Source organism: Nerophis lumbriciformis, linkage group LG06, assembly GCF_033978685.3.
Source record: "Nerophis lumbriciformis linkage group LG06, RoL_Nlum_v2.1, whole genome shotgun sequence".
NCBI classification, from domain to species: domain Eukaryota; kingdom Metazoa; phylum Chordata; class Actinopteri; order Syngnathiformes; family Syngnathidae; genus Nerophis; species Nerophis lumbriciformis.
This window is the reverse complement of record NC_084553.2, coordinates 14307335-14333293: the sequence shown is the minus strand read 5'-3', so window position 1 is coordinate 14333293 and position 25959 is coordinate 14307335. Positions and strand designations below refer to the sequence as shown.

Below are 25959 nucleotides of genomic sequence, written 5' to 3'. Positions count from 1 at the left end.
ATAGCCCTAAATCACAAGTGTCTCAAAGGACTGCATCCTCGGTTCAGAGCCCACATAAGGGCAAGGAAAAACTCAAAACCCTTTTGACATATCAGGGCCATTTAATGATGACTTGACATGAAATTATTACATATGGCACATTTAAATATATACTGTATAAAATCTGGGTGTTTTTTTATTTTTTACAAAAAAATATCAAAATGGTCCTTGCCTACTTTGACTTTTAAGTATGCAGACCGTGGTGGATGCCCCTGATCTAAAATATTGGAAGCTCTCATATATAATTAAAAAAAAAAAAAAAAAGTTTAATATAAATTTAGTTAATTAATGAAAAAAAAAAAAAGATTCCACTGTCTTACAAATTCATTCATTAAAAAAGAACAATAATAAAAACATTAATATTTTCGTACAGGCAGAATTTTTGACACACTAGTCACAAGGTTATGCAGTTACACAATTGTAATATTATCATTCTATTTTACAGGGGGAAAAACAATTGTAAAAATTTAATAAAAATAAATAAAAATAACGGAACGTAATAAGAAAAAGCTATAAAAAAAATGCTAACTAATAATTCATAATAATATACTTAGTCACCTATAACAGAATGCTGACACAAAGTTGTGTCTTTAAATATAGATATCCGTATTTAGTATGTATTTTTTTTAAATGTGTTAATAAAAACATATTAATATTGTCAGCATGTTGCCCTTGGTGGAAAAAGTTTGGACACTCCCGCTCTAGATAGATAATGAATAGATAGATAATAATGTAGATATTACTGTACCATTAATGCCCTCCACCGCCTCTTCTCGGTGTTGCTGAGGTTGGGGAGATACTGGTGTTGTCGTCATGGAAACCGCCTGGGACGTGCTCAAGTTTGACTCTAAAGTCGACGCCACCGTCGCATCTTCCGAATAAGAGTCCTCACTCTGTGCGTGTACGGGGAGCCCTTCACAACAAGAGTGCTGAGGCTTTTCAGTGTAAGAGTCTCCAGTGGGCACGCGTTCCGTGATGGGCGAAGAACGGATTTCAGAACAAGAGCCGCCGACATTTGTGCGTCCGGCACAGCTGTCAGAGTCCTCGTTGTGGGGGGGTTCCGGAAGCTTTTCAGAATAAGAGCCCCCCGTGATTATGTGCTCTGTTGGCTTTTCACAATAAGAGTGCTTAGGGTATATGTGCGCTATATTCTTTTCGGAATAAGAATTTTCAGTGTGCGTGGGTTCAGTAATCTTTTCCTCAGCGTGTGTTTGCTCTGTCGTCTTTTCAGAACAAGAGTCCTTAGTGTGTATGTGTTCTGTGAGCTTTTCAGAATAAGAGTCCTCAGCATGTATGGGCTGTCCAGCTATGTGTTCATCAAGAGTTTCCTCAGTTGAGAACATTGGTCCACTCGCTCTCTCTGTACCTTCTCCTCCTTTGACTTCCTGCTCTCCTTCTTCATTGCGTGTAATTGCTTGATTGTGCTGCACTATTATAAGCTCAACTTCCTCTTCTAGCTCCACCATTACTGCTCCTTCTCCATCTTGTCTCTCCTCTCTTTCCGGGACCTTCTCCTCCTCCTTCCCAGCAGCCACTAAACGTTCTTCTCTCTCTTCTTTACCAGCATCAACTGACATTTGAGCTTCCGCCTCTCTGCCCTCACCACGCCTTCCTGTTGGAGCGCCCGTGTTTGGATGGCGACCAGGGATCGCATCCTGTGATTGACAGCTGGAGAGGGGCGGGAGCACGCTTGCTCTACTGCAGGCTTGAACACCCGGCAGGGAGGATAAGTGCGAGTGATCACTTGTAGCAGCAGTGTGTGTGTTTGTGTGATCACTTTTAGCAATGCAATTGTTTGTGTCAGCATTGTGTATATGTCCACTTTCAGCAGTGTTTGTGTGAGAACCTGAAGAATAATGTGTATTTATGCAAGTATGATCACTTGTAGGAGAAGCTGTGTTTGTGTGATCAGTTGTAGGAGTGTGTGTGTTTGTGTGACCACTTGTAGAATAGTGTGCGTTTGTGTGATCGTCCGTAGTGGTGTTTGTGTAAGTGTGATCACTTGTAGGAGAAGGTGTGTTTGTGTGATCACTTGCAGCAAAGTGTTTGTTTGTGTCAGCAGTGTGTGTATGTCCACTTGTAGCAGTGTGTGCGTTTGCGTGATCACTTGTACCAATGTGTTTGCTTGTGTCAGCAATGTGTGTCTGTCCACTTGTAGCAGTGTGTGTGTTTACGTGATCACTTTTACCAATGTGTTTGTTTGTGTCAGCAATGCATGTACGTCCACTTGTCGCAGTGTGTGTGTAAGTGTGATCACTTGTAGGAGAAGGTGTATTTGTCTGATCATTTGTATTAATGTGTGTGTTTGTGTCAGCAATGTGTGTACGTCCACTTGTAGCAGTGTTTGTGTAAGTGTGGTCACTTGTAGCAGTGTGTGTGTTTGCGTGATCACTTGCAGCAATGTGTTTGTTTGTGTCCGCAGTGTGTGTGTTTGCGTGATCACTTGCAGCAATGTGTTTGTTTGTGTCAGCAGTGTGTATACGTCCACTTGTAGCAGTGTGTGTGTTTGCGTGATCACTTGTAGCAATGTGTTTGCCTGTGTCAGCAATGTGTGTATGTCCACTTGTAGCAGTGTGTGTGTTTGCGTGATCACTTGTAGAAATGTGTTTGTTTGTGTCAGCGATGTGTGTACGTCCACTTGTAGCAGTGTGTGTGTTTACGTGATCACTTGTAGAAATGTGTTTGTTTGTGTCCGCGGTGTTTGTGTGATCACTTGCAGCAATGTGTTTGTTTGTGTCAGCAGTGTGTGTACGTCCACTTGTAGCAGTGTGTGTGTAAGTGTGATCACTTGTAGGAGAAGGTGTGTTTGTGTGATCATTTGTATTAATGTGCGTGTTTGTGTGACCACCGGTAACGGTGTGTGTGTCCGCGGTGTGTGTGTGATCACTTGTAGGAGAGTGTGTGTTTTTGTGACTCCTTGGAGCTGTGTATGTCTTTGTGTCAGCACTTTCAGCAGTGTGTGTGTTTGCTTGATCACTTGTATGTGAATGTGTGTTTGTGTGACCAACCATAGCAGTGTGTGTGAAATCACTTGCAAGAGAGTGTGTGTCTGTGTCGGCAGCGTGTACGCGATCACTTGTGGCATTGTGTTTGTGTGTGTGATCACTTGTCGGAGAGTGTGTGTCTGTGTCGGTAGTGTGTTTGTGATCACTTGTGGCATTGTGCTTGTGTGTGTGATCATTTCTCGGAGAGTGTGTGTTTGTGTCGGTAGTGTGTTTGTGATCACTTGTGGCGTTGTGCTTGTGTGTGTGATCACTTGTCGGAGAGTGTGTGTTTGTGTCGGTAGTGTGTTTGTGATCACTTGTGGCGTTGCGCTTGTGTGTGTGATCACTTGCATGAGAGTGTGTGTCTGTGTCGGTAGTGTGTTTGTGATCACTTGTGGCATTGTGCTTGTGTGTGTGATCACTTGTCGGAGAGTGTGTATCTGTGTCGGTAGTGTGTTTGTGATCACTTGTGGCATTGTGCTTGTGTGTGTGATCACTTGTCGGAGAGTGTGTGTTTGTGTCGGTAGTGTGTTTGTGATCACTTGTGGCGTTGTGCTTGTGTGTGTGATCACTTGTCGGAGAGTGTGTGACTGTGTTGGTAGTGTGTGTACGTGCGCTGCGTCTGGCTTGGTGCTGCAGGCTGATGGATTGTGTCAAGGAACCTTTTTGTGGGGAGAAGCGAGGCAGCTGAAGTTCTGTAAGCTCCACATACTCGCCCTCAGACTCCTCCCCCTCACTGGAGGCAGCTGATTGGTCCGTTTGTAGCTCGACTCGCTGTCCTGGGAGGTCACGTGACCGGTTGCTGAACTCCTCCCTGGCCAGGGCCGGGGCGGTCCGGGGCCGGTGGATGAACTGTGGATGGACCACGTCCTCCCAGGGGACCCTGAAGACGTCTCCCTGAGCGGACAGGAGGCAGCGTTCCAGTCTGGGCATCCCTCGCTGCTCCCTGTCCCTGTTGACGGAGTCCAGCCAGTCCATGCTGAAGACGGACCGCGGGCTTAGCGCCGGCACTTCCTGTCGCTCCACATGATGGCCGCCGTCCGACACGCTGCACACCTGCAGGCGGGGGCTGGAGGCGGCGGCTTGTGCCGAAGGAGAGAGCTGCAGGTAGAAGTCTCCCGGGCGTAGGAGGTGGCGGTCCAGAGGACTGAGCTGAACCACTATCTTCTCATGGAGGCACAGAGGCCAGCCCTCGTGACGAAACAACAGGCCACCAAACTGAGACTGAGGGAGAGACAGATTAGAAAAACGTCAAACATGAGACTTTAAGACGTCATTTGATACCAGCTGACAATACTTGGTCACATGACGAGAAGAAAGGTGAGGAAACATCAGAAGATGAATGAACATGATTAGAGATGTCCGATAATCATATTTGTACATGTCGTATTTGCTGATGTTGCTCTATTGTTGTTGTTTGGTGTTGTTGTTTTTGTCTCTCTGTCTTGTCCCCACAATTTCCCCCTCTGTCTTCTTTTTTTTCTCTTTCTGCCCCCTCCTGCTCCGGCCCGGCTGCACTAAATGATAATATAAATACATTTAATAAAGTCAAATACAAATAAGGCAACAAGAGAAGTATCCTACACTTCTCTTTTGTAAAGTAAATCTGAACAGCCGACATGGGCATCTACATCAACTATATGATTTGCCTGAGAAGCTGGACAGGACACAAAAGAAAATAAAAAATAAAAAAATAAAAAAATAAAATAAAAAAGAGATGTCCGATAATGGCTTTTTTGCCGATATCCGATATTCCGATATTGTCCATCTCTTAATTACCGATTCCAATATCAACCGATCCTGATGTATACAGTCGTGGAATGAACATTATTATGCTTAATTTTGTTGTGATGCCCCGCTGGATGCATTAAACAATGTAACAAGGTTTTCCAAAATGAATCAACTCAAGTTATGGAAAAAAATGCCAACATGGCACTGCCATATTTATTATTGAAGTCACAAAGTGCTTTTTTTTTTTTTTTAACATGCCTCAAAACAGCAGCTTGGAATTTGGGACACGCTCTCCCTGAGAGAGCATGAGGAGGTTGAGGTGGGCGGGGTTGAGGTGGGGAGTGTATATTGTAGTGTCCCGGAAGAATTAGTGCTGCAAGGGGTTCTGGGTATTTGTTCTGTTGTGTTTATGTTGTGTTACGGTGCGGATGTTCTCCCGAAATGTGTTTGTCATTCTTGTTTGGTGTGGGTTCACAGTGTGGCGCATATTTGTAACAGTGTTAAAGTTGTTTATACGGCCACCCTCAGTGTGACCTGTATGGTTGTTGACCAAGTATGCTGCATTCACTTGTGTGTGTGTGAAAAGTCGTAGATATTATGTGATTGGGCCGGCACGCAAATGCATTGCCTTTAAGGCACGCCCCCAATATTGTTTATTGAAATCGGGAGAAATTCGGGAGAATGGTTGCCCCAGGAGATTTTCGGGAGGGGCACTGAAATTCGGGAGTCTCCCGGGAAAATCGGGAGGGTTGGCAAGTATGACTAGGAGACGCAACTGCTCTGTACTTCTCCCTACGTCCGTATACCACTCCGTACAGAGGCGTTTTAAAAAGTCATCAATTTTACTTTTTGAAACCGATACCGATAATTTCCGATATTACATTTTAAAGCATTTATCGGCCGCTAATATCGGCAGTCCGATATTATCGGACATCTCTAAACATGATCACTGTTCATGTTGCACACTTCATCTCCAATCTCGTGTGTGTGTGTGTGTGTGTGTGTGTGTGTGTGTGTGTGTGTGTGTGTGTGTGTGTGTGTGTGTGTGTGTGTGTGTGTGTGTGTGTGTGTGTGTGTGTGTGTGTGTGTGTGTACTCGGATGCAACAAATATAGGTATTGATGGTAATCCGCCGTAAAGTTACCGACAGTTACCTTTTCAAACTTTAATCATGGTAAAACCGTATAATTACGTTTCATCAAACATATATTAACATTGTTCCCCTAGGGCAGGGGTCGGCAACCTTTACCAGTCAAAGAGACATTTTGACCAGTTTCACAAATTATAGAAAACAACGGGAGCCGCGAAAATTTTTTGAAATTGTAATTGAAATAACACTGCATACGAAGTTTTTTTTTTTTTGCTTTGTACTATGTATAACAAGGGGTCTCAGACACGCTGCCCACACCTATATGTTGAATTTGAAAGCTGGTGCGGCACGCAGGTTTTTATTTAATGGCGCCTGTCAGCGTCATGCGTGCCGTGATGGTACAGCATATAGCACCCACTACAGTCAGCGTGCCTGATCAGCCACACGTTGTATGGGGCTTCCGCTTTGCTCACGTAAGTGACAGCATGGCATACTTAGTCAACAACCACACAGCTCACACTGACGGTGGCGGTATTAAAAAAAAACTTTAACACTCTTACTAATAATGCACCACACTGTGAACCCACACCAAACAAGAATGACAAACACATTTCGGGAGAACATCTGCACCGTAACACAACATAAACACAACAGGACAAATACCCAGAATCCCATGCAGCCCTAACTCTTCCGGGATACATTATACACCCCCCGCCCCCGCTACCAAACCCCGCCCACCTCAACCGACGCACGGGGGGTGAGGGAGCAGGGTTGGGGTGGGGGCGGGGTTTGGTGGTAGCAGGGGTGTATGTAGCCCGGAAGAGTCAGGACTGCATGGGATTCTGGGTGTTTGTTCTGTTGTGTTTATGTTGTGTTAAGGTGCAGATGTTCTCCCGAAATGTGTTTGTCATTCTTGTTTGGTTTTGGTTCAAAGTGTGGCGCATTATTAGTAAGAGTGTTAAAGTTGTTTTATATGACCACCGTCAGTGTAACCTGTGTGGCTGTTGACTAAGTATGCTTTGCTGTCACGTACGTGTGCAAGCAGAAGATGCATATTGTATAAGGAGTGGTTGGGCTGGTACTCTGTTAATACAGATTGTAGAGGGCGCCAAATGCTGTACCATCATGGCATGCCTTTGTTATAACTGTAAGGGTGAAAATCGGTGAATATTAATCCCGGAAGTTTTCTGCGAGAGGCACTGAAATCCGGAAATCACCCGGGAAAATCGGGGGGTTCGGCAAGTAAGCTGCTGAGCCGCATCAGAGTGATCAAAGAGCCGCATGCGGCTCCGGAGCCGCGGGTTGCCGACCCCTGCCCTAGGGGAAACTGGGTAAGCCCACTGACAAAGCGTAACCTATTGTTACTATAACAATCTACAAGGTTAATACAGTTTGCTTCTCTTTCTTCCCCTCCATTTATCTGCTTTCTTTTGTTTTTCAAGTTATTATTACATATACTGTATGTATTGTTGCATTTGAAACAATTGTATTTCTGATAATAGAGGTAAACCCATTCAAATGATCAGAATCAGGTGTCCTAATCACTTGGCCCGGCCACAGGTGTATAAAATCAAGCACTTAGGCATGGAGACTGTTTCTACAAACATTTGTGAAAGAATGGGCCGCACTCATGAGCTCAGTGATTTCCAGCGTGGAACTGTCATAGGATGCCACCTGTGCAACAAATCCAGTCGTGAAATGTCCTCGCTCCTAAATATTCCAAAGTCAACTGTCAGCTTTATTATAAGAAAATGGAAGAGTTTGGGAACAACAGCAACTTAGCCACAAAGTGGTAAGCCACGTAAACTGACAGAGGGGTCAGCGGATGCTGAAGCGCATAGTGCAAAGAGGTCGACGACTTTCTGCACAGTCAGTTGCTACAAAGCTCCACATTTCCTGTGAGCTTCCAGGAGAAGGAGGAATTATGGGGTGGGGTTGTTTTTCAGGAGTTGGGCTTGGCCCCTTAGTTCCAGTGAAAGTAACTCAATGCTCCAGGATACCAAAACATTTTGGACAATTCCATGCTCTCAACCTTGTGGGAACAGTTTGGAGCGGGCCCCTTCCTCTTCCAACATGACTGTGCACCAGTGCACAAAGCAAGGTCCTTAAAGACATGGATGACAGAGTCTGGTGTGGATGAACTTGACTGGCTGTTGTAACATATGGGTTATATAGTTCATGTGTGATGATCATTCATAATTTGCATACTTGATTTAATTGCTGATAAATTAATCTATTATTATTTACAGTTAAAAAGAGTTAAAAGTTAATTGATTTGATTTCTACATGTATATGATATTGATTATTGAATTGAGTTGTTTTCTACTTCATAGCCTAACAAAGGGTTAATAACTAAGATACTGCATGTTCCACAATTCATTGCGACAAACCGGATGTAAAAAAGACCGGGAGCAGGTGCATTGTGGTTGTTGAGATTGAGCATTACGAGCCTACGGGTGAATGAATGAACGACAGATGGTAACAAGATAAAAGGATCGTTTTGTACCGTTTTGTATGCCCATTTTTTTCTTATATAAAGTACAACTTTATTTACACATTTCCGACGTCCTGTCCAATACTTTGATCTACACTGGCCTGCACAGAGTCCATCAATGCCCTTTTGGAAGAATGGTCGAAAATTCCTATAAACACTTTGTAGTAAAATAAAAATAAATAAATAAATAAAAAACCTGTAATAGCTGCAAAAGGTGGACCGACATCATATTGAACCCTAAGGGGTTAGGAATGGGATGGCACTACAAGTTCATATGTGAGTCAAGGCAGGTGGCCATATATTTTTGGCAAAATAGTGGATACATACACATTTATAGTAATAATACAAACCCCGTTTCCATATGAGTTGGGAAATTGTGTTAGATGTAAATATAAACGGAATACAATGATTTGCAAATCATTTTCAACCCATATTCAATTGAATATGCTACAAAGACAACATATTTGATGTTCAAACTGATAAACGTTTTTGTTGTTGTTGCAAATAATCATTAACTTTAGAATTTGATGCCAGCAAAACGTGACAAAGAAGTTGGGAAAGGTGGCAATAAATACTGATAAAGTTGAGGAATGCTCATCAAACACTTATTTGGAACATCCCACAGGTGAACAGGCAAATTGGGAACAGGTGGGTGCCATGATTGGGTATAAAAGTAGATTCCATGAAATGCTCAGTCATTCACAAACAAGGATGGGGCGAGGGTCACCACTTTGTCAACAAATGCATGAGCAAATTGTTGAAAAGTTTAAGAAAAACCTTTCTCAACCAGCTATTGCAAGGAATTTAGGGATTTCACCATCTACGGTCCGTAATATCATCAAAGGGTTCAGAGAATCTGGAGAAATCACTGCATGTAAGCAGCTAAGCCCGTGACCTTTGATCCCTCAGGCTGTACTGCATCAACAAGCGACATCAGTGTGTAAAGGATATCACCACATGGGCTCAGGAACACTTCAGAAACCCACTGTCAGTAACTACAGTTGGTCGCTACATCTGTAAGTGCAAGTTAAAACTCTCCTATGCAAGGTGAAAACCGTTTACAACAACACCCAGAAACGCCGTTGGCTTCGCTGGGCCCGAGCTCATCTAAGATGGACTGATACAAAGTGGAAAAGTGTTCTGTGGTCTGACGAGTCCACATTTCAAATTGTTTTTGGAAACTGTGGACGTCGTGTCCTCCGGACCAAAGAGGAAAAGAACCATCCGGATTGTTATAGGCGCAAAGTTGAAAAGCCAGCATCTGTGATGGTATGGGGGTGTATTAGTGCCCAAGACATGGGTAACTTACACATCTGTGAAGGCGCCATTAATGCTGAAAGGTACATACAGGTTTTGGAGCAACATATGTTGCCATCCAAGCAACGTTACCATGGACGCCCCTGCTTATTTCAGCAAGACAATGCCAAGCCACGTGTTACATCAACGTGGCTTCATAGTAAAAGAGGGCGGGTACTAGACTGGCCTGCCTGTAGTCCAGACCTGTCTCCCATTGAAAATGTGTGGCGCATTATGAAGCCTAAAATACCACAACGGAGACCCCCGGACTGTTGAACAACTTAAGCTGTACATCAAGCAAGAATGGGAAAGAATTCCACCTGAGAAGCTTAAAAAATGTGTCTCCTCAGTTCCCAAACGTTTACTGAGTATTGTTAAAAGGAAAGGCCATGTAACACAGTGGTGAACATGCCCTTTCCCAACTACTTTGGCACGTGTTTCAGCCATGAAATTCTAAGTTAATTATTATTTGCAAAAAAAAAAATTAAGTTTATGAGTTTGAACATCAAATATCTTGTCTTTGTAGTGCATTCAATTGAATATGGGTTGAAAAGGATTTGCAAATCATTGTATTCCGTTTATATTTACATCTAACACAATTTCCCAACTCATATGGAAACGGGGTTTGTATGATTACCGTAAATTACGGACTACAAGCCGCTACTTTTTTCCTACAGTTTGAACAATGCGGCTTATAAGTAATATTTACAATAAAAACAAAACAAAAATAAAATTCCAGTCAATATTTCAGAATAATTTCCACCAATAGATTAATATTTGTCAAAATGTAAATTATTTTAATTAGTATTATTCTTCTCACCTTTTCCTGCAACTGCTACCAGTGATTGTTTCCTTAATTGAAAAAAAAAAAAATGAAACGGTTGAAAAAAAACAAAACAATAATAACGAGCCGGTCTTTTGAGCGGTTCTGCTCAGTGGCCTAGTGGTAGGTCGTGAGTTTAAACCCCGGCCGAGTCATACCAAAGACTATACAAATGGGACCCATTACCTCCCTGCTTTGCACTCAGCATCAAGGGTTGGAATTGGGGGTTAAATCACCAAAATGATTCCCGGGCGCAGCCACCGCTGCTGCTCACTGCTCCCCTCACCTCCCAGGGGGTGAGGGTGATGGGGTCAAATGCAAAGGATAATCTCACCACACCTAGTGTGTGTGTGACAATCATTGGTGCTTTAACTTTAAACATCCTAAGCCCTTTAAAGAGCCATAAATCCTATCTCCAATTTGAACATTCAAATAACAAGAATATGTCTTTTAAGAAACCAGAATATTATTTAATGTTTCTTCTGCCAAGGAAAGTCCGTTGTTTATTTATTTATTTGAAAATAAAACCCAGTTCAAAGATTTCAGAGTTGAGTATAAGTACGTTTTAAATCACATTTTAATAATTTTGATCACATCAATTATGATGTGAAGTGCTGATATCGTTGCATAATACTTACACAGGCATCATGTTGAAGTCTTTGCAGGAAGTGCTTGGCAGGGAGCAGGAAGTGGATCAGGTAGCGGACGCCGTCGCCGCGGTAACAACTCTCCACCACACTCAGGACCTGACCGAGAACAGTCGGAGACGTGGCCTGGAATGGCGGGAAGAGGGTGGCCAGAGCAGTCTGGATGCAGTGGTCCAAAGATTCAGAGTCCTACGGGGGGGGGGACAAAGAAGACAGACATGTGCATGTTGATCTTTTTATGTCTCTGAGTGGTCTCCGAGTGGGACCCTCACAGTTGTGTTGCTAATTAAGCTCATGTGGACTATCGCCTGTACCTAGAGTGTGTGCTTTATCAACAACTGTCACATGACCTGGCCATGCCTGGTCTTTGTTATTCAAACACACCTCAAGAAGCCCAGATAATCCCACTGACCAGTCAGCTTTGGTTGGGGAAGGAGGACATTTCAGACCTCCGACTAGGACTAGGTATTATGGCGTGCCACCCGTGTAGTTGTTGAGTCTTGCATGCAGCATGACGCCACACTTTACAACCTGCCATGACATCACGATTCTCGTTTAGGTTGTCCAACACCTGTTTGGACTCTTGACGGCTCCGGCAGACCCCCAAGAGGACCGGTAGCCATGGAGACAACGGGGCGGGGATGTAATCGGATCTACTGGTCTAAAGCCAGTGGAGGCCAGTTGAGTATAAATATCAGCCTGACCCCCACTCCCCCGCCTCGACATGACACATTTTTATAATGAGCCCAGTGTCTGTGCAGACATGTTTTTTTTTTCCTACAGTCATCAATCAGCAGTCAATCAATCCTGGAGGATCGTGACAAACATCATGAGTGAATAAAAGCACTCTTATTGAAAATATAGTGGCTCATGAACTTGCTGCTTGGGGACAGCGTAGCTCGGTTGGTAGAGTGGCCTTGCCACCATCCTGAGGGTTCCTAGTAGAGATGCGCTGATAGGCAATTATTTCATCCGCAACCGCATCACAAAAGTCGTCAACCATCCGCATCCACCCGAACTAACATTTAATCAAAACCGCACCCGCCCGTTGTTATATATCTAATATAGACGATGCAAGGCATTAGTGAGGTTATAAAGCTTTTGCCTGTTAAAGAAAGGAGACTGATCCAATGCAGCAGAGACATTCAATGCGTGCCACGCTGTCACGGCCCAGACGCACACCAGTGCGCAATCATCTGGGAGCCTGAGCGCACCTCCAAGCGCGTGGAGGTGCGATGTCCCTCGCACCCGCGGCGGCTCCACCCGGGCTCGCGCCCGAGGCTTCAGCGCGCACCGCGGCAGCCATCCTACTCGTCGCGGCCTAGCCCTCGCGGCTCTCGCTGCCGGCGACGGCCGGGTATGGGCCCGACGCTCCAGCGCCATCCATTTTCAGGGCTAGTTGATTCGGCAGGTGGGTTGTTACACACTCCTTAGCGGGTTCCGACTTCCATGGCCACCGTCCTGCTGTCTATATCAACCAACACCTTTTCTGGGGTCTGATGAGCGTCGGCATCGGGCGCCTTAACCCGGCGTTCGGTTCATCCCGCAGCGCCAGTTCTGCTTACCAAAAGTGGCCCACTCGGCTCACCAGGGTGAGCCCCACCCCTTTCGTGAGCGCACTGCGCGCGGAGTGACCCCTGTTACGCGCCCCCGGCAATGGGGGTGGCGGGCAGGTAAGCTGCGCGGGCGGAGCGCGCGGAGTGACCCCTGTTACGAGCCCCCGGCCACGGGGGTGGCGGGCAGGTAAGCTGCTTACCTGCTGCGCGTGACGCCGGCCGCGGCGAAGGCGGACGAGGCGGGGTGTCGGTGCGGTGGGCACGGTGGTGACCCTGGACGTGCGTCGGGCCCTTCTCGCGGATCACCTCAGCTACGGCTCCCGGTGGGGCCCTCTCGAGGCGAGGCGTCCCTTCTCCGCTCCGTAAAAGTGTCCATCTCTTTTTCTTTTTTTTTTCTTCTGTTGTGGCATATGCTGCAGGTGCCTGCTCGTTTTTCGTATGTGGGTAACAACATTTAACCATGTATATATATTTCCGAATTGGTTTAACTGCCACCCGCCTGAATCTATTTAAAATCTAATTTTTTTTAATTTCAACCGCCCGACCCGACCCGCGGATAATATCTCATTTTTTTAATTTCAACCGCCCGACCCGCGGATAATCCGCGGACTCCGCGGTTGTGTCCGCAAACCGCGCATCTCTAGTTCCTAGTTTGATGCCCGGCTTCTGCCATGTGAGTCACGTCCGTTGTGTCTTTGAGAAAGATCGTGGTTAGGGACTTGCATGGCAGCTCCCTCCATCAGTGTGTGAATGTGTGTGTGAATGGGTGAATGTGGAAATACTGTCAAAGCGCTTTGAGTACCTTGAAGGTAGAAAAGCGCTATACAAGTATAACCCATTCACCATTCAAACTGTTTAAGTCAGTCAATTTATGTGGACCAACTAATCAAGTCCCGTTGTTATACTATGAACCTGTAGCGGTTGATTTAATGACATAATTCACCACACCTGTTATTTGAGTTTGTCATCATCATCATTCACTGTACTGTTCTATTGTGCATATGACAATGTTGTTCTTTGTGTGCAGTTAAGAGCGAGTAATTTGGCGCGGCCCCTTTAAGTGGCCGTCAGTAGATTCTCACAAAGGTGGGGGTTTGTTGTTCCCGCGATATTTGAGTTTTTGGTGATGTAAGCATTCATTCTTGCTTGTGCTTGGAAGAATAAACGACGCACACGTTTTTGTGTGTCAACTATACTTCAAGTTGTCTTGCTTTCACGCTACGAGCACAACAAACCTACATTAAATGGTTGGACGCTTTTGTCAATATCAAATTTTAGACCCAAAGATATCATTTCTATGGAAAAAAATCCGCCATCATTATCGCTAAGCAGCATGAAACAAACAACAGCAGTTACAACTTCCTGTTCAGGGCCAAGTATTCAAAATAAAAGCATGGCAGTGTTAACCTAGATTTGCTTACATAAGAAAGCTTTATTGTCATTGTCGAAATTACCAGAGTAGTCATGTCGGATAAGATTGGGGCTGTCTTTGACTAAGGATTTTCATAGTCAAACCTAATTTTGACATTGCAAACCAAGCGTTTTTTTTTGCATGTTTGCTACATGTTGGTTAGCAAGAGCACAGATAATGGAGATCCGCACAAGTCAACAGATGTCTTTTGCGACTTCTTCCACCTCAAAAAGTCTAAAGCTGTCAGATAAACCAATAACTACGATAGTTCCCTCCATCTTCTTCCGCTTATCTGGGATTGGGTCGCGTGGGCAGCAGCCTAAGCAGGGAAGCCCAGACTTTCCTCTCCCCAGCCACTTGGTCCAGCTCCTCCCGGGGGATCCCGAGGCGTTCCCAAACCCGCCGGGAGACATAGCCTTCCCAACGTGTCCTGGGTCTTCCCCGAGGCCTCCTACCGGTCGGACGTGCCCGAGGCGTTCGGGTGGCATCCTGAGCAGATGCCCGAACGACCTCATCTGGCTCCTCTCGATGTGGAGGAGCAGCGGCTTTACTTTGAGCTCCTCCCGGATGGCAGAGCTTCTCACCCTATCTCTAAGGGTGAGCCCCGCCACCCGGCGGAGGAAACTCAATTTGGCCGCTTGTACCCGTGATCTTGTCCTTGTAACCCAAAGCTCATGACCATAGGTGAGGATGGGAACGTAGATCGACCGGTAAATTGAGAGCTTTGCCATCAGCTCCTTCTTCACCACAACGGATCGATACAGCGTCCGCATTACTGAAGACGCCGCACCGATCCGCCTGTCGATCTCACGATCCACTCTTCAAGACTCCGAGATACTTGAACTCCTCCACATGGGGCAAAGTCTCCTCCCCAACCCGGAGATGGCAGTCCACCCTTTTCCGGGCGAGAACCATTGACTAGGACTTGGAGGTGCTTATTCTCATCCCAGTTGCTTCACACTCGGCTGCGAACCGATCCAATAACTACGATAGATATTGGCTAGTTTAGTGAGAGCCTTGGCATACCTGTGAACATTTGCAATATTTCTTAGAAAACTTGGTAAAAATAAGTGATATTCATTTTCATCACAATTTGCTGTTACAAAAATAACAAATAAATGATATATACACCCTAGAGTAGACATACGCGACCTATGTCTCTTGCATCACAAGAGACTGTCGTTAACCACAGCGCTATCCACTCTGACACACGTCCAACAGTAGCAGGTATAATATTAGGCTTACCGAGTGCGAACATTGTAATATTCCATAAATGAAAATAAAAACAATTCTGGGCTCCACCACGGCGCTTATAGACATTTTTCAAGCTCGGTTACGTCGTTTCTTCTTTAACGTTGTCACGGTTGAGTCGCATATTACTGCATGGATTGTTCTCCCAAGATGCAGCAGGAACTCCGGAGGCAAGGTGCATATGAGACAATGATTTATCCTCATAAATCATACAAAAATACAGGAAACCAACAAAAGAGACGCGTGCCAATCGCACGGGGAGCTAAGGGACAAACTTAGCACAGGAATGTTGAGCAAGGAAACAAGAAATCATCCAACGGAACTGTTGCTTACAGCAAACAAGGAAGCCAGACTGAGTGTGGTGAACAGCGGGAATAAGTAGCTCTCTGATTAGTGCCCAGGAGCAGGTGAGCGTCCCGAACACTAATCAGAGGCAGGTGAAAACAATCTGCAGTCATGGCAACAAAAACACAAACCAAGGGGTGCTCAAAACAGGAAGTGAGGTGAATCGAAAACTAAACAAACATGATCCGGGCAGCGGATCATGACAAACGTAACAAAGAATGCTGGAGTGTGAGTATCTGCCTGTATCGTCCTCAATAATGCTTTTTGTCAAGACATTCATACAAAGTTAGGATTTTTGGCAGATACTGTATGTCTTTTCCACCGTCTTCATGTCCATCCTTCTCTCTCTCTCTCTCTCTCGTGTTGTTGATTTGAATGAATCACGTAAAATGCAACTCTCCATGCTGTTTAGACGAGCCCGTCCCAAGTTTTGCCAAGGGTTAAGTAGAGCGGACCGGATCGCTGCACTAGTGGTAGTAGGCTACTTTTTGTGAAGAGCAAAATCCCGGAAAAAAACAGGGCCGGTAAGACGTGCGGAAATAAGGACAAAAAACATAATTTTCCGTCAAAAACAGGAAGGTACACAAGTACGGTCCTTGGATCGGCCTCGCTTGGGTTGGCTTCGACTCTGACGGAATGCAGAGAAAACAATTAGACGTGACTATCTAGAAGAAGTAAACTTACTAACAACGTTTCAGTGGCTGAAACAGCAGAAGCAAAGATCATTATCGCTGCGAGAGGGAAGAGGTGAGTACGACTTCCTGCCCGAGCAAACTGGTAGAGGCTACACCCCGGCGGCAAACGCCGGGTCTAATATCCGGCATGTCCCAACAGGGGACTTGTGGAGAGATGATTCTGTTTAAGGGTGTAGTCACACGAAGCTAAATGTACCGTCACTGGGCCCACTTAATATTTTAGGTATGGCACTCTTTAGCCCAGACCTAGGCAAATTAAGGCCCGTTGAGCTTTTCGATCTGGCCCACCAGACATTCCCAAATAATTTTTTTTGGTGTTTAGGATGGAAACTGTAGCTGCCATTGTGATGTGCAATGATGTTTTCAAATTACCATAAGTATTGAACTATACGAAGGTTGGAATCTGCGCTTTTGCATGATGTACTAGTTACTATGGTAATCTAAGTCACAGCAGCTCAGACGAGGCACCAAGCAATGTGGGTGGGGAGCGTTTCCACAAAGTGTTTCCAGAGCGGCCAGCCTGAAATGCGGGTATCAGGGACAGACGCGGAAGGAGATATTTAAAACAAAGTTCTAAAGCTTAGTGATGTATCAAATTGTAGGTGGGGTTTTTTTTTTACCCTTCGCGTTCACATTTCGCTGTTTGTTGCATTTTTGTCGCGTTTCGCTTGGTTGTAAAATATGTCTATCCAGCGGGGTGTGACATTCATATCTTGTCAATATTCAGTGTTTTATTCTTCATATTGTAAAACCCACATTCTTTATTTTCATGTACCGTATTTTTCGGACTATAAGTCGCAGTTTTTTTCATAGTTTGGCCGGGCTCCGGTGCGACTTATATATGTTTTTTTTCCTTCTTTATTATGCATTTTCGGCAGGTGCGACTTATACTCCGAAAAATACGGTACATCTTGGGTGTCCCAACAGGGCCGACGAGATTGTTGAGTAGTTGACTATTCTAAGACACCCATAGATAACTGTGTAAAATATCATTAAAAACATAAGAATCAAAACAAATGGAGGAACAAACTGCCATAGGGCATACTTGCCAACCTTGAGACCTCCGATTTCGGGAGGTGGGGCAGGGCGTGGTTGAGGGCGTGGTTAAGAGGGGAGGAGTATATTGACAGCTAGAATTCACCAAGTCAAGTATATATATATATATATATATATATATCCTGAAAATATGCAAACAAAACTGTGTTTAGATAATTGATACTTCAAACTTGCATGAATAAATATTAAGGAATATAACATAACTTGGCTTCTGAGAGCTTCAAACTGTAATGAATAAAATGCTAAAGTTGTTGATAAACAAGCAATTATTTTAATAATTAAATATGGTCCTTTTAAATGAATTATTATGATAATTTAAAATTAATCATTTCAAATATGTTTATTTTAATGTATAATTCTAATGCCTGGATGTAATAAGGAGTCAGAAAAAATACAAATAAAAATACAATTAATTTTGATGTTTTTAGCAAAATATAGTAAAAATGTTTTTTTGTTTGTTTTTTTAATTAATAAATATATTTATTTGTAGGTAAGATAAACATAATAATACAATTTATCTCTAGTCTGGATGATTTATTTCTTGTCACCCAGTTGTCCTCCCATCGAAAAAAGGCTGTCCTCACTCAGGTCCGCATGGAGCTGGAGGGGGCGTGGCCTCCAGCTCCGGCTGAAAATCGGGAGATTTTCGGGAGAATATTTGTCCCGGGAGGTTTTCGGGAGAGGCGCTGAATTTCGGGAGTCTCCCGGAAAATTCGGGAGTGTTGGCAAGTATGCCATAGGGTCCTTTATAATCACTCATTCTCCTTATGACCAAAGTCACAAAGAAATGTGCAAGCAATGCCCATCTTTGGTTATGTCGACAACCGCTTATGTCGGCGAGAGTCAGCCAGTCTGAAGGGCTTAAACGAGTTCCATTGTCACCTACTTAGTCACCAAAGAGGAACGTGCATTTATGAAGTATTAATCATTCTAATGCAGGGTGAGATGGATGAGGAGTCAGTATCCGCTTTGTGAGGTAAGAAGCCTGCCTGCTAAATGGCTTTTATGAAAGTGTGTGGTGATGACACAGCCTGACAGCCTACATTAAATGACTAACAATGAGCAGAACGTGATGGTCATGAAAGTCAATAATTATCAGCAATCGTCACGTAGGCAAAAATTGCGGCGGTGTTAAATGTGAAAGCTTATGTTTTGGTTCTTTCGTCAAATTGATCCCATTGAGCCGTTGTTCTGGTTCAGCTGGTTTCGAATGAATAGTCAAAGGAAGCAGACACACGACGCGTGATTCACCGACTCTCGGAATAACCAGTTCTCTTCCTCTGTCGGCGCACACAAACCATGGTCAGCTGTGTTTAACCTACCTAAGCCACCGGAGTTGAGACCTTTCCACTGACCAGTCATTTGAGGATAAACGACCTCTGACCCTGCCCGGCCCAATGACATAAGCAGCCAGCTGTTGGGTAACGCTCATCGCCATGGCAACAATATAAGACATCCTGACGCCTTTGGGCCAAGAGAAGCAGACAATGTGTTATTGTTTCAGTCCGACACAAGCTTACATGCCCTGACAAACGCGGAGATAAAGATGAGGGCAAGCGGGAACAAGTTCATGTCACTGGAGTCATGTGGCATTCTGAATGTGTCAATAAATATGTCCTCTCATATTCCACCAGACCTGTTCTTACTGTTTATACACCTAACAAGTGCTGCAGCGTCTCAAGAAGGTCACACCTGCCAGTGTGAACGTGCTTGATAAGACAAAACCCAAAACCAGTGAAGTTGGCACGTCGTGTAATTCGTAAATAAAAACCAGATTACAATGATTTGCAAATCCTTTTCAACTTATATTCAATTGAATAGACTGCAAAGACAAGATATGTAATGTTCGAAATGAGAATCATATTTTTTTTGTTGCAAATAATCCTTAACTTAGAATTTAATGGCAGCAACACATTGCAAAAAAGTTGGCACAGGTGCATTTTTACCACTGTGTTACATGGCCTTTCCTTTTAACAACACTCAGTGAACGTTTGGGAATTGACGAGAACAATTTTTTAAGCTTTTTAGGTGGAATTTTTTCCCATTCTTGCTTGATGTTCAACAGTCCGGGGGTCTCCGTTGTGGTATTTTAGCATTCATATTGCGCCACACATTTTCAATGGTAGACAGGTCTGGACTACAGGCAGGCCAGTCTAGTACCCGCACTCTTTTACTATGAAGCCACGCTGTTGTATCACGTGGCTTGGCATTGTCTTGCTGAAATAAGCAGGGGCGTCCATGATAACGTTGCTTGGATGCTCCAAAACCCGTATGTACCTTTCAGCATTAATGGTGCCTTCACAGATGTGTAAGTTACCCATGCCTTGGGCACTAATACACCCCCATACCATCACAGATGCTGGCTTTTGAACTTTGCGCCTATAACAATCCGGATGGTTCTTTTCCTCTTTGGTCCGGAGGACAAGACGGCCACAGTTTCCAAAAACAATTTGAAATGTGGACTCGTCACACCACACAACACTTTTCCACTTTGCCTCAGTCCATCTTAGATGAGCTCGGGCCCAGCGAAGCCGGCGGCGTTTCTGGGTGTTGTTGATAAATGGCTTTCGCTTTGCATAGTAGAGTTTTAACTTGCACTAACAGATGTAGCGACGAACTGTAGTTACTGACAGTGGGTTTTCGAAAATGTGTTCCTGAGCCCATTTGATGATACCCTTTACACACTGATGTCGCTTTTTGATGCGGTACCACCTGAAGGAATCGGAGGTCCGTAATATCGCTTACGTGCAGTGATTTCTCCAGATTCTCTGAACCTTTTGATGGGGCGGTATAGCTCGGTTGGTAGAGCGGCCGTGCCAGAAACTTGAGGGTTCCAGGTTCGATCCCCGCATCCGCCATCCTAGTTACTGCCCTTGTGTCCTTGGGCAAGACACTTTACCCACCTGCTCCCAGTGCCACCCACACTGGTTTAAATGTAACTTAGATATTGGGTTTCACTATGTAAAGCGCTTTGAGTCACTAGAGAAAAGCGCTATATAAATATAATTCACTTCACATATTACAGACCGTAGATGGTGAAATCCCTAAATTCCTTGCAATAGCTCGTTGAGAAATGTTGTTATTAAACTGTTCGACAATTTGCTCACCCATTTGTTGACAAAGTGGTGACTCTCGCCCCATCCTTGTTTGTGAATGACTGAGCATTTAATGGAAGCTGCTTTTATACCCAATCATGGCACCCACCTGTTCCCAATTAGCCTGTTCACCTGTGGGATGTTCCAAATAAGTGTTTGATGAGCATTCCTCAACTTTCTCAGTCTTTTTTTGCCACTTGCGCCAGCTTTTTTGAAACACGTTGCAGGCATCAAATTCCAAATGAGCTAATATTTGCAAAAAAATAACGTTTTCCACTTCGAACGTTAAGAATCTTGTCTTTGCAGTCAATTCAATTGAATATAGGTTGAAAAGGATTTGCAAATCATTGCATTCTATTTTTATAATTTACACAAAACGTGCCAACTTCACTGGTTTTGGGTTTTATAAAAATAAGTGTGGCACAATATCCCCAAAATGGACTCCAGGGGCGTTTTTAATGCAGCAAAGGCCACAAACAGCCTTCACCCACCATCTTTTTGTCATCTTCTTCTTGGTTGTCACACCTTTGGGAGAAAGTCAGCAGCAGGGGGAGGGCCACCATCTGTCCCCCGCTAATGCTAACAAGCTATAAAGTGGGGAGATGATTCTGTCTGAGGGTGTAGTCACACAAAGCAAAACGTACCATGACTGCGCCCATTTAACAATTTAGGTACGGCACTCTTTATCCCAGACCTGGGCAAATTAAGGCCCGTGGGCCGCATGCTGCCCATTAAGATTTTCTATCTGGCCCACAAGACATTCACAAATAATTTTTTTAGATCTTTAAGATTGAAACTGTAGCTGCCATTATGATGTGTAGTGATGTTTTCAAATGACCGTAAATCTTGAACTATACAAAGTATTTCAATGGTTGGAATCTGCGCTTTTGCATGATATACTAGTTACTATGGTAATCTAAGTCACAGCAGCTCAGACGAGGCACCAAGCAGTGTGGGTGGGGAGCGTTTCCACAGTGTTTTCAGAGCGGCCAGCCTGAAATGCGGGTGTCAAGGAGATTTTTACAACTAAAGCTTAGTGATCAGATATATCAGATTGTCGTTCATATTTCGCTGTTTGTTGCGTTTTGCTTGATTGTAAAATATGTCGATCGAGAGGGGGTGTGACGTTCATGTTGTCAATATTCAGTGTTTTATTCTTCATAGTTAATATTGTAAATCCCACATTCTTTATCCTCATGTACAGTCTGGGTGTCTTATTCAATAAAAAAATAAAAAAATTCCATTCCGTTTTTAAGGCGGTTTGTCATAACGTTTTTAGCATTCAATCAGACATTATTGTGATGTTTTGTATTAGTGTTCCTAAAAATCAAATATACCGACCCCCAGACACATGTTTTTCTCTAAATTTGCCCCACTGTCAAAATAATTGCCCAGGCCTGCTTTAGCCAGGTTTAATAATGATGAACAATTCGCAATATGAATCAAATAAAACAACCTAGAACAGGGGTCGGCAACCCGCGGCTCCGGAGCCGCATGCGGCTCTTTGATCACTCTGATGCGGCTCAGCAGCTTACTTGCCGAACCCCCCGATTTTCCCGTGAGACTTCCGGAATTTAGTGACTCTCGCAGAAAACTCCCGGGATTAATATTCACCGATTTTCCCCCCTTACATCTATAATAAGGGCGTGCCATGATGGTACAACATTTGACGCCCTCTACAATCTGTATTAATAGTGTGCCAGCCCAACCACTTGTTATACAGTATGCATCTTCTGCTTGCACACATACGTAACAGCAATGCATACTTGGTCAACAGCCACACAGGTTACACTGACGGTGACCATATAAAAAAACTTTAACACTCTTACTAATAATGCGCCACACTGTGAACCCACACCAAACAAGAATGACAAACACATTTCGGGAGAACATCTGCACCGTAACACAACATAAACACAACAGGACAAATACCCAGAATCCCATGCAGCCCTGACTCTTCCGGGCTACATTATACACCCCTGCTACCACCAAACCCCGCCCCAACCCCAACCCTGCTCCCTCATACATCAACCCCCCCCCCTCCCTCTCTCTGTGCGTCGGTTGAGGTGGGCGGGGTTTGGTAGCGGGGGTGTATAATGTATCCCGGAAGAGTTAGGGCTGCATGGGATTCTGGGTATGTGTTCTGTTGTGTTTATGTTGTGTTACGGTGCAGATGTTCTCCCGAAATGTGTTTGTCATTCTTGTTTGGTGTGGGTTCACAGTGTGGCGCATTATTAGTAAGAGTGTTAAAGTTTTTTTTTTTATACCGCCACCGTCAGTGTAACCTGTGTGGTTGTTGACTAAGTATGCCTTGCTGTCACTTACGTGAGCAAGCGGAAGCCCACACTACGTGTGGCTGATCAAGCACGCTGGTTGTAGTGGGTGTTATATGCTTTACCATCTCGGCACGCATGACGCTGACAATCGCCATTCATATAAAACCCGCGTGCCGCACCAGCATTCAAATTCCTTATTAAGGTGTGGGCAGCGTGTCTGAGACCCCTAGTTTATACATAGCACAAAGCAAAAAAAAAAACTTCGTATGCAGTGTTATTTCATTTTAAATTTCAAAAATTTTTTGCGACTCCCATTGTTTTCTATAATTTGTGAAACTGATCAAAGTGGCTCTTTGACTGGTAAAGGTTGCCGACCTCTGACCTAGAATAATCTAAAATTCCTTTTGAGTGTAATATCATTTAATTGATGCGAAAATACTTACACCAGCAATCTGGCGACCCTATGATGACAATGTTGAACTGCATACTGTAAATAATATTCCAAAAAGCCAGAGAAATTAAACACGGGCCATGGCTTGAATGCTCCGTGCGAGTGCTGGCCAGTGGGGTCAAAGAGACGAAGGGTGATATGCAGATGGCCTAATAGTGTGAGTGCGCGTTTAAAACATCTAATTTGATTTCAGTGAACAGACAGAGATGATTGCCACCAGGCAGAGCTCATCTGTGCATTGTGGAACCTACCGTGTCCATCTGGGGACGGGTTGCTGGGGGTCTACAGGAGGATGCAAAATAACCCAATCAGTATTAGGCCTTTGACAAGAGGTCATGCGACTGTGGTCAAGGTTCCACAGTACATATTCCTTGTGTCAAAATGTCAACATCAATCCATGCAGCAAGGTTGAACTGGGTCAGTCACTTTAGGACTCCCAAGGGAGTCCTTCAGGTGTGAGTGCTTTCCCAGACAGACTGGGGCATGGGGGAGGAGAAAATTAAGGGTGGTGTCAGCTTACAGGATCATGGACAGAGTCCAGTCCTCAACAAGTCCCAGTCTTGAGGAGCCATGAACAACTCTATGGGTTCTGTCCCCTGACCTTTAGGCCCACACAAAGTGTTAAATGTGAGACAGATGTACACAAATGTCTCCGCTACTTCAAGTCCCCTCAAAAGTTTCCGTCTGGTCCGGTTCACGTGTTTTCTTCATTTTGTTGAGCTGCTACTTGTGATGCTCTAATCTATAAGAATGTTTCCACTGCGGGACTATAAAAAAAAAAACGGAGGACTGTGTTTAGGTTACTGAAGGTCCAAAAGTAACAGCTGGAAAAGAGTTCCAAGTGTGTGTGAGGTTTGAACATGTTGGAGCACATGAAAGCAGGTTGCAGTGGACAAGGTGCTTGTGAAGACAAAAGTCTACATGTTGGGACAAGATCGTTACCCTGCATGCCAAGCAAAAGCACCCGAGCCACTTCATTTGTCAAAGTAAAGTCAGGAGATGACACCGCATGATAACTCTTTAGCGAGAAGGCTGAAAAAGTCCTCTGCTTTGATTGCTGTATCGTCCTTCAGTATCATGAGTATCGTCCATACCTCCCCATTTAGTCCCAGCACATGGCTCAGCACACCTACCAATCACTGTTTACCAACACTGTGTAATTTGATGGAAGTTTATCTTATTTTTACGTGTGCTTGCTGTCACCGACGACTTCCACTGACATGTTCCAGATGTACATGAGCTTTAATGACTTACTACAAGGCTTCGCCCACAAACTGATAACGACGCCAATCAGCAGCATCCCTTCCTGTGTTCACACCAACGCAAAACAAACAAGTAGGGTGACGATGAGGCCACTGTGAGGACAGCATGAAGACCATGGGGATATTGCAACGACCAAAGTGTACATATTTTCATATCACGTGTCATGAAGTCAAATATCAACATGGAAAAAGCTGCAACAGTACTAATTCACACATCTGCACATTTTTACACACATGTAGACCAATGTTGGGAGGACTACCCCTTGGTGGGAAGCATGCACCTCCCCCAACACAGCAAATGGTTTTAGCAAACACACACAACTGCTCTACATGTGGTCAAAGCCAGAGGGAGTTAGTGACAGATGTGTGTGTGTGTGTGAGAGAGAAAGAGATCCTATACCATGGTGCAAGTTGCATGTCCTCGGTTGTTGTGTAATCCGGTTACTAGTTGGAGGAGTCCTGCATTCCAGTGTATTCCATTAAAGAGCTACATAGTCCGGTCAGGAGTTGTGTATTCCATTTGGACAACAGCATGTCTTATCTTGTGTGTGTCCATTCATGTCTGACTCTGCTGTAGTTCTTGTACTCTCACATGGGAAGCTCTGCCCCCCCAGCTGTCAGTCATTATTTGGTACAACCCCCTTATTTTAGCCACGCCTACTTCTGCACTCTTCATGTTAGAGGACTCTTCTATATGTGCTAACTAATGTTGTCCCGATACCAATGTTTTGGTACCGGTACCCAAATGATTTCGATACTTTACGATACTTCTCTAAATAAAGGGGACCACAAAAAATTGCATTATTGGCTTTATTTTAAAAAAAAATCTTACCGTACATTAAACATATGTTTCTTATTGCAAGTTTGTCCTTAAATAAAATAGTGAACATACAAGACAAATGTCTTTTATCAGTAAGTAAACAAACAAAGACTCCTAATTTGTCTGCTGACGTAGGCAGTAACATATTGTGTCATTTATCATTTTATGATTTTGTCAACATGAGGGACAAACTGTAAAAATGAAATATTAATCTACTTGATCATTTACTGTTAATGTCTGCTTACTTTCTCTTTTAACATGTTCTGTTAAAATGTAATAATCACTTATTCTTTTGTTGTTTTGATACTTTACATTAGTTTTGGATGATACTTTGAGTCACTAGAGAAAAGCGCTATATAAATATAATTCACAATATACCACAAATTTGGGTATCTGTCCGATACCAAGTAGTTACAGGATCATACATTGGTCATACTCAAAGTCCTCATGTGTCCAGGGACATATTTCCTGAGTTTATAAACATAATAAAAGAAGATGTTGTGATGCCAAAAAATATCGACGTAATCATATTAGTATCGACTAGATACGCTCCTGTACTTAGTATCATTACAGTGGATGTTAGGTGTAGATCCACCAATGGCGTTTGTTTACATTTTGACACCGGTGAGCTACGGTGT

The 25959-nt window shown here is 44.0% G+C and overlaps 1 protein-coding gene across 2 annotated transcripts in view; it reads right to left on the bottom strand.

Annotated features, from left to right (window-relative positions):
• The window catches only part of LOC133608508 (uncharacterized), a 69549-nt gene extending 44487 nt beyond the window's left edge, over positions 1–25062 (bottom strand). For both annotated transcript variants that reach the window (XM_061963778.2, XM_061963779.2), the window contains exons 1-3: positions 24902–25062; positions 11095–11292; positions 788–4247 (exon numbers count right to left, since the gene is read on the bottom strand). In XM_061963778.2, coding sequence (XP_061819762.2) covers positions 788–4247; positions 11095–11292; positions 24902–24904 — 3661 coding nt within the window. In that variant the 5' untranslated portion in view covers positions 24905–25062. The remainder of the gene's footprint in view (positions 1–787; positions 4248–11094; positions 11293–24901) is intronic.
• Between the last annotated feature and the right edge of the window lie 897 nt (positions 25063–25959).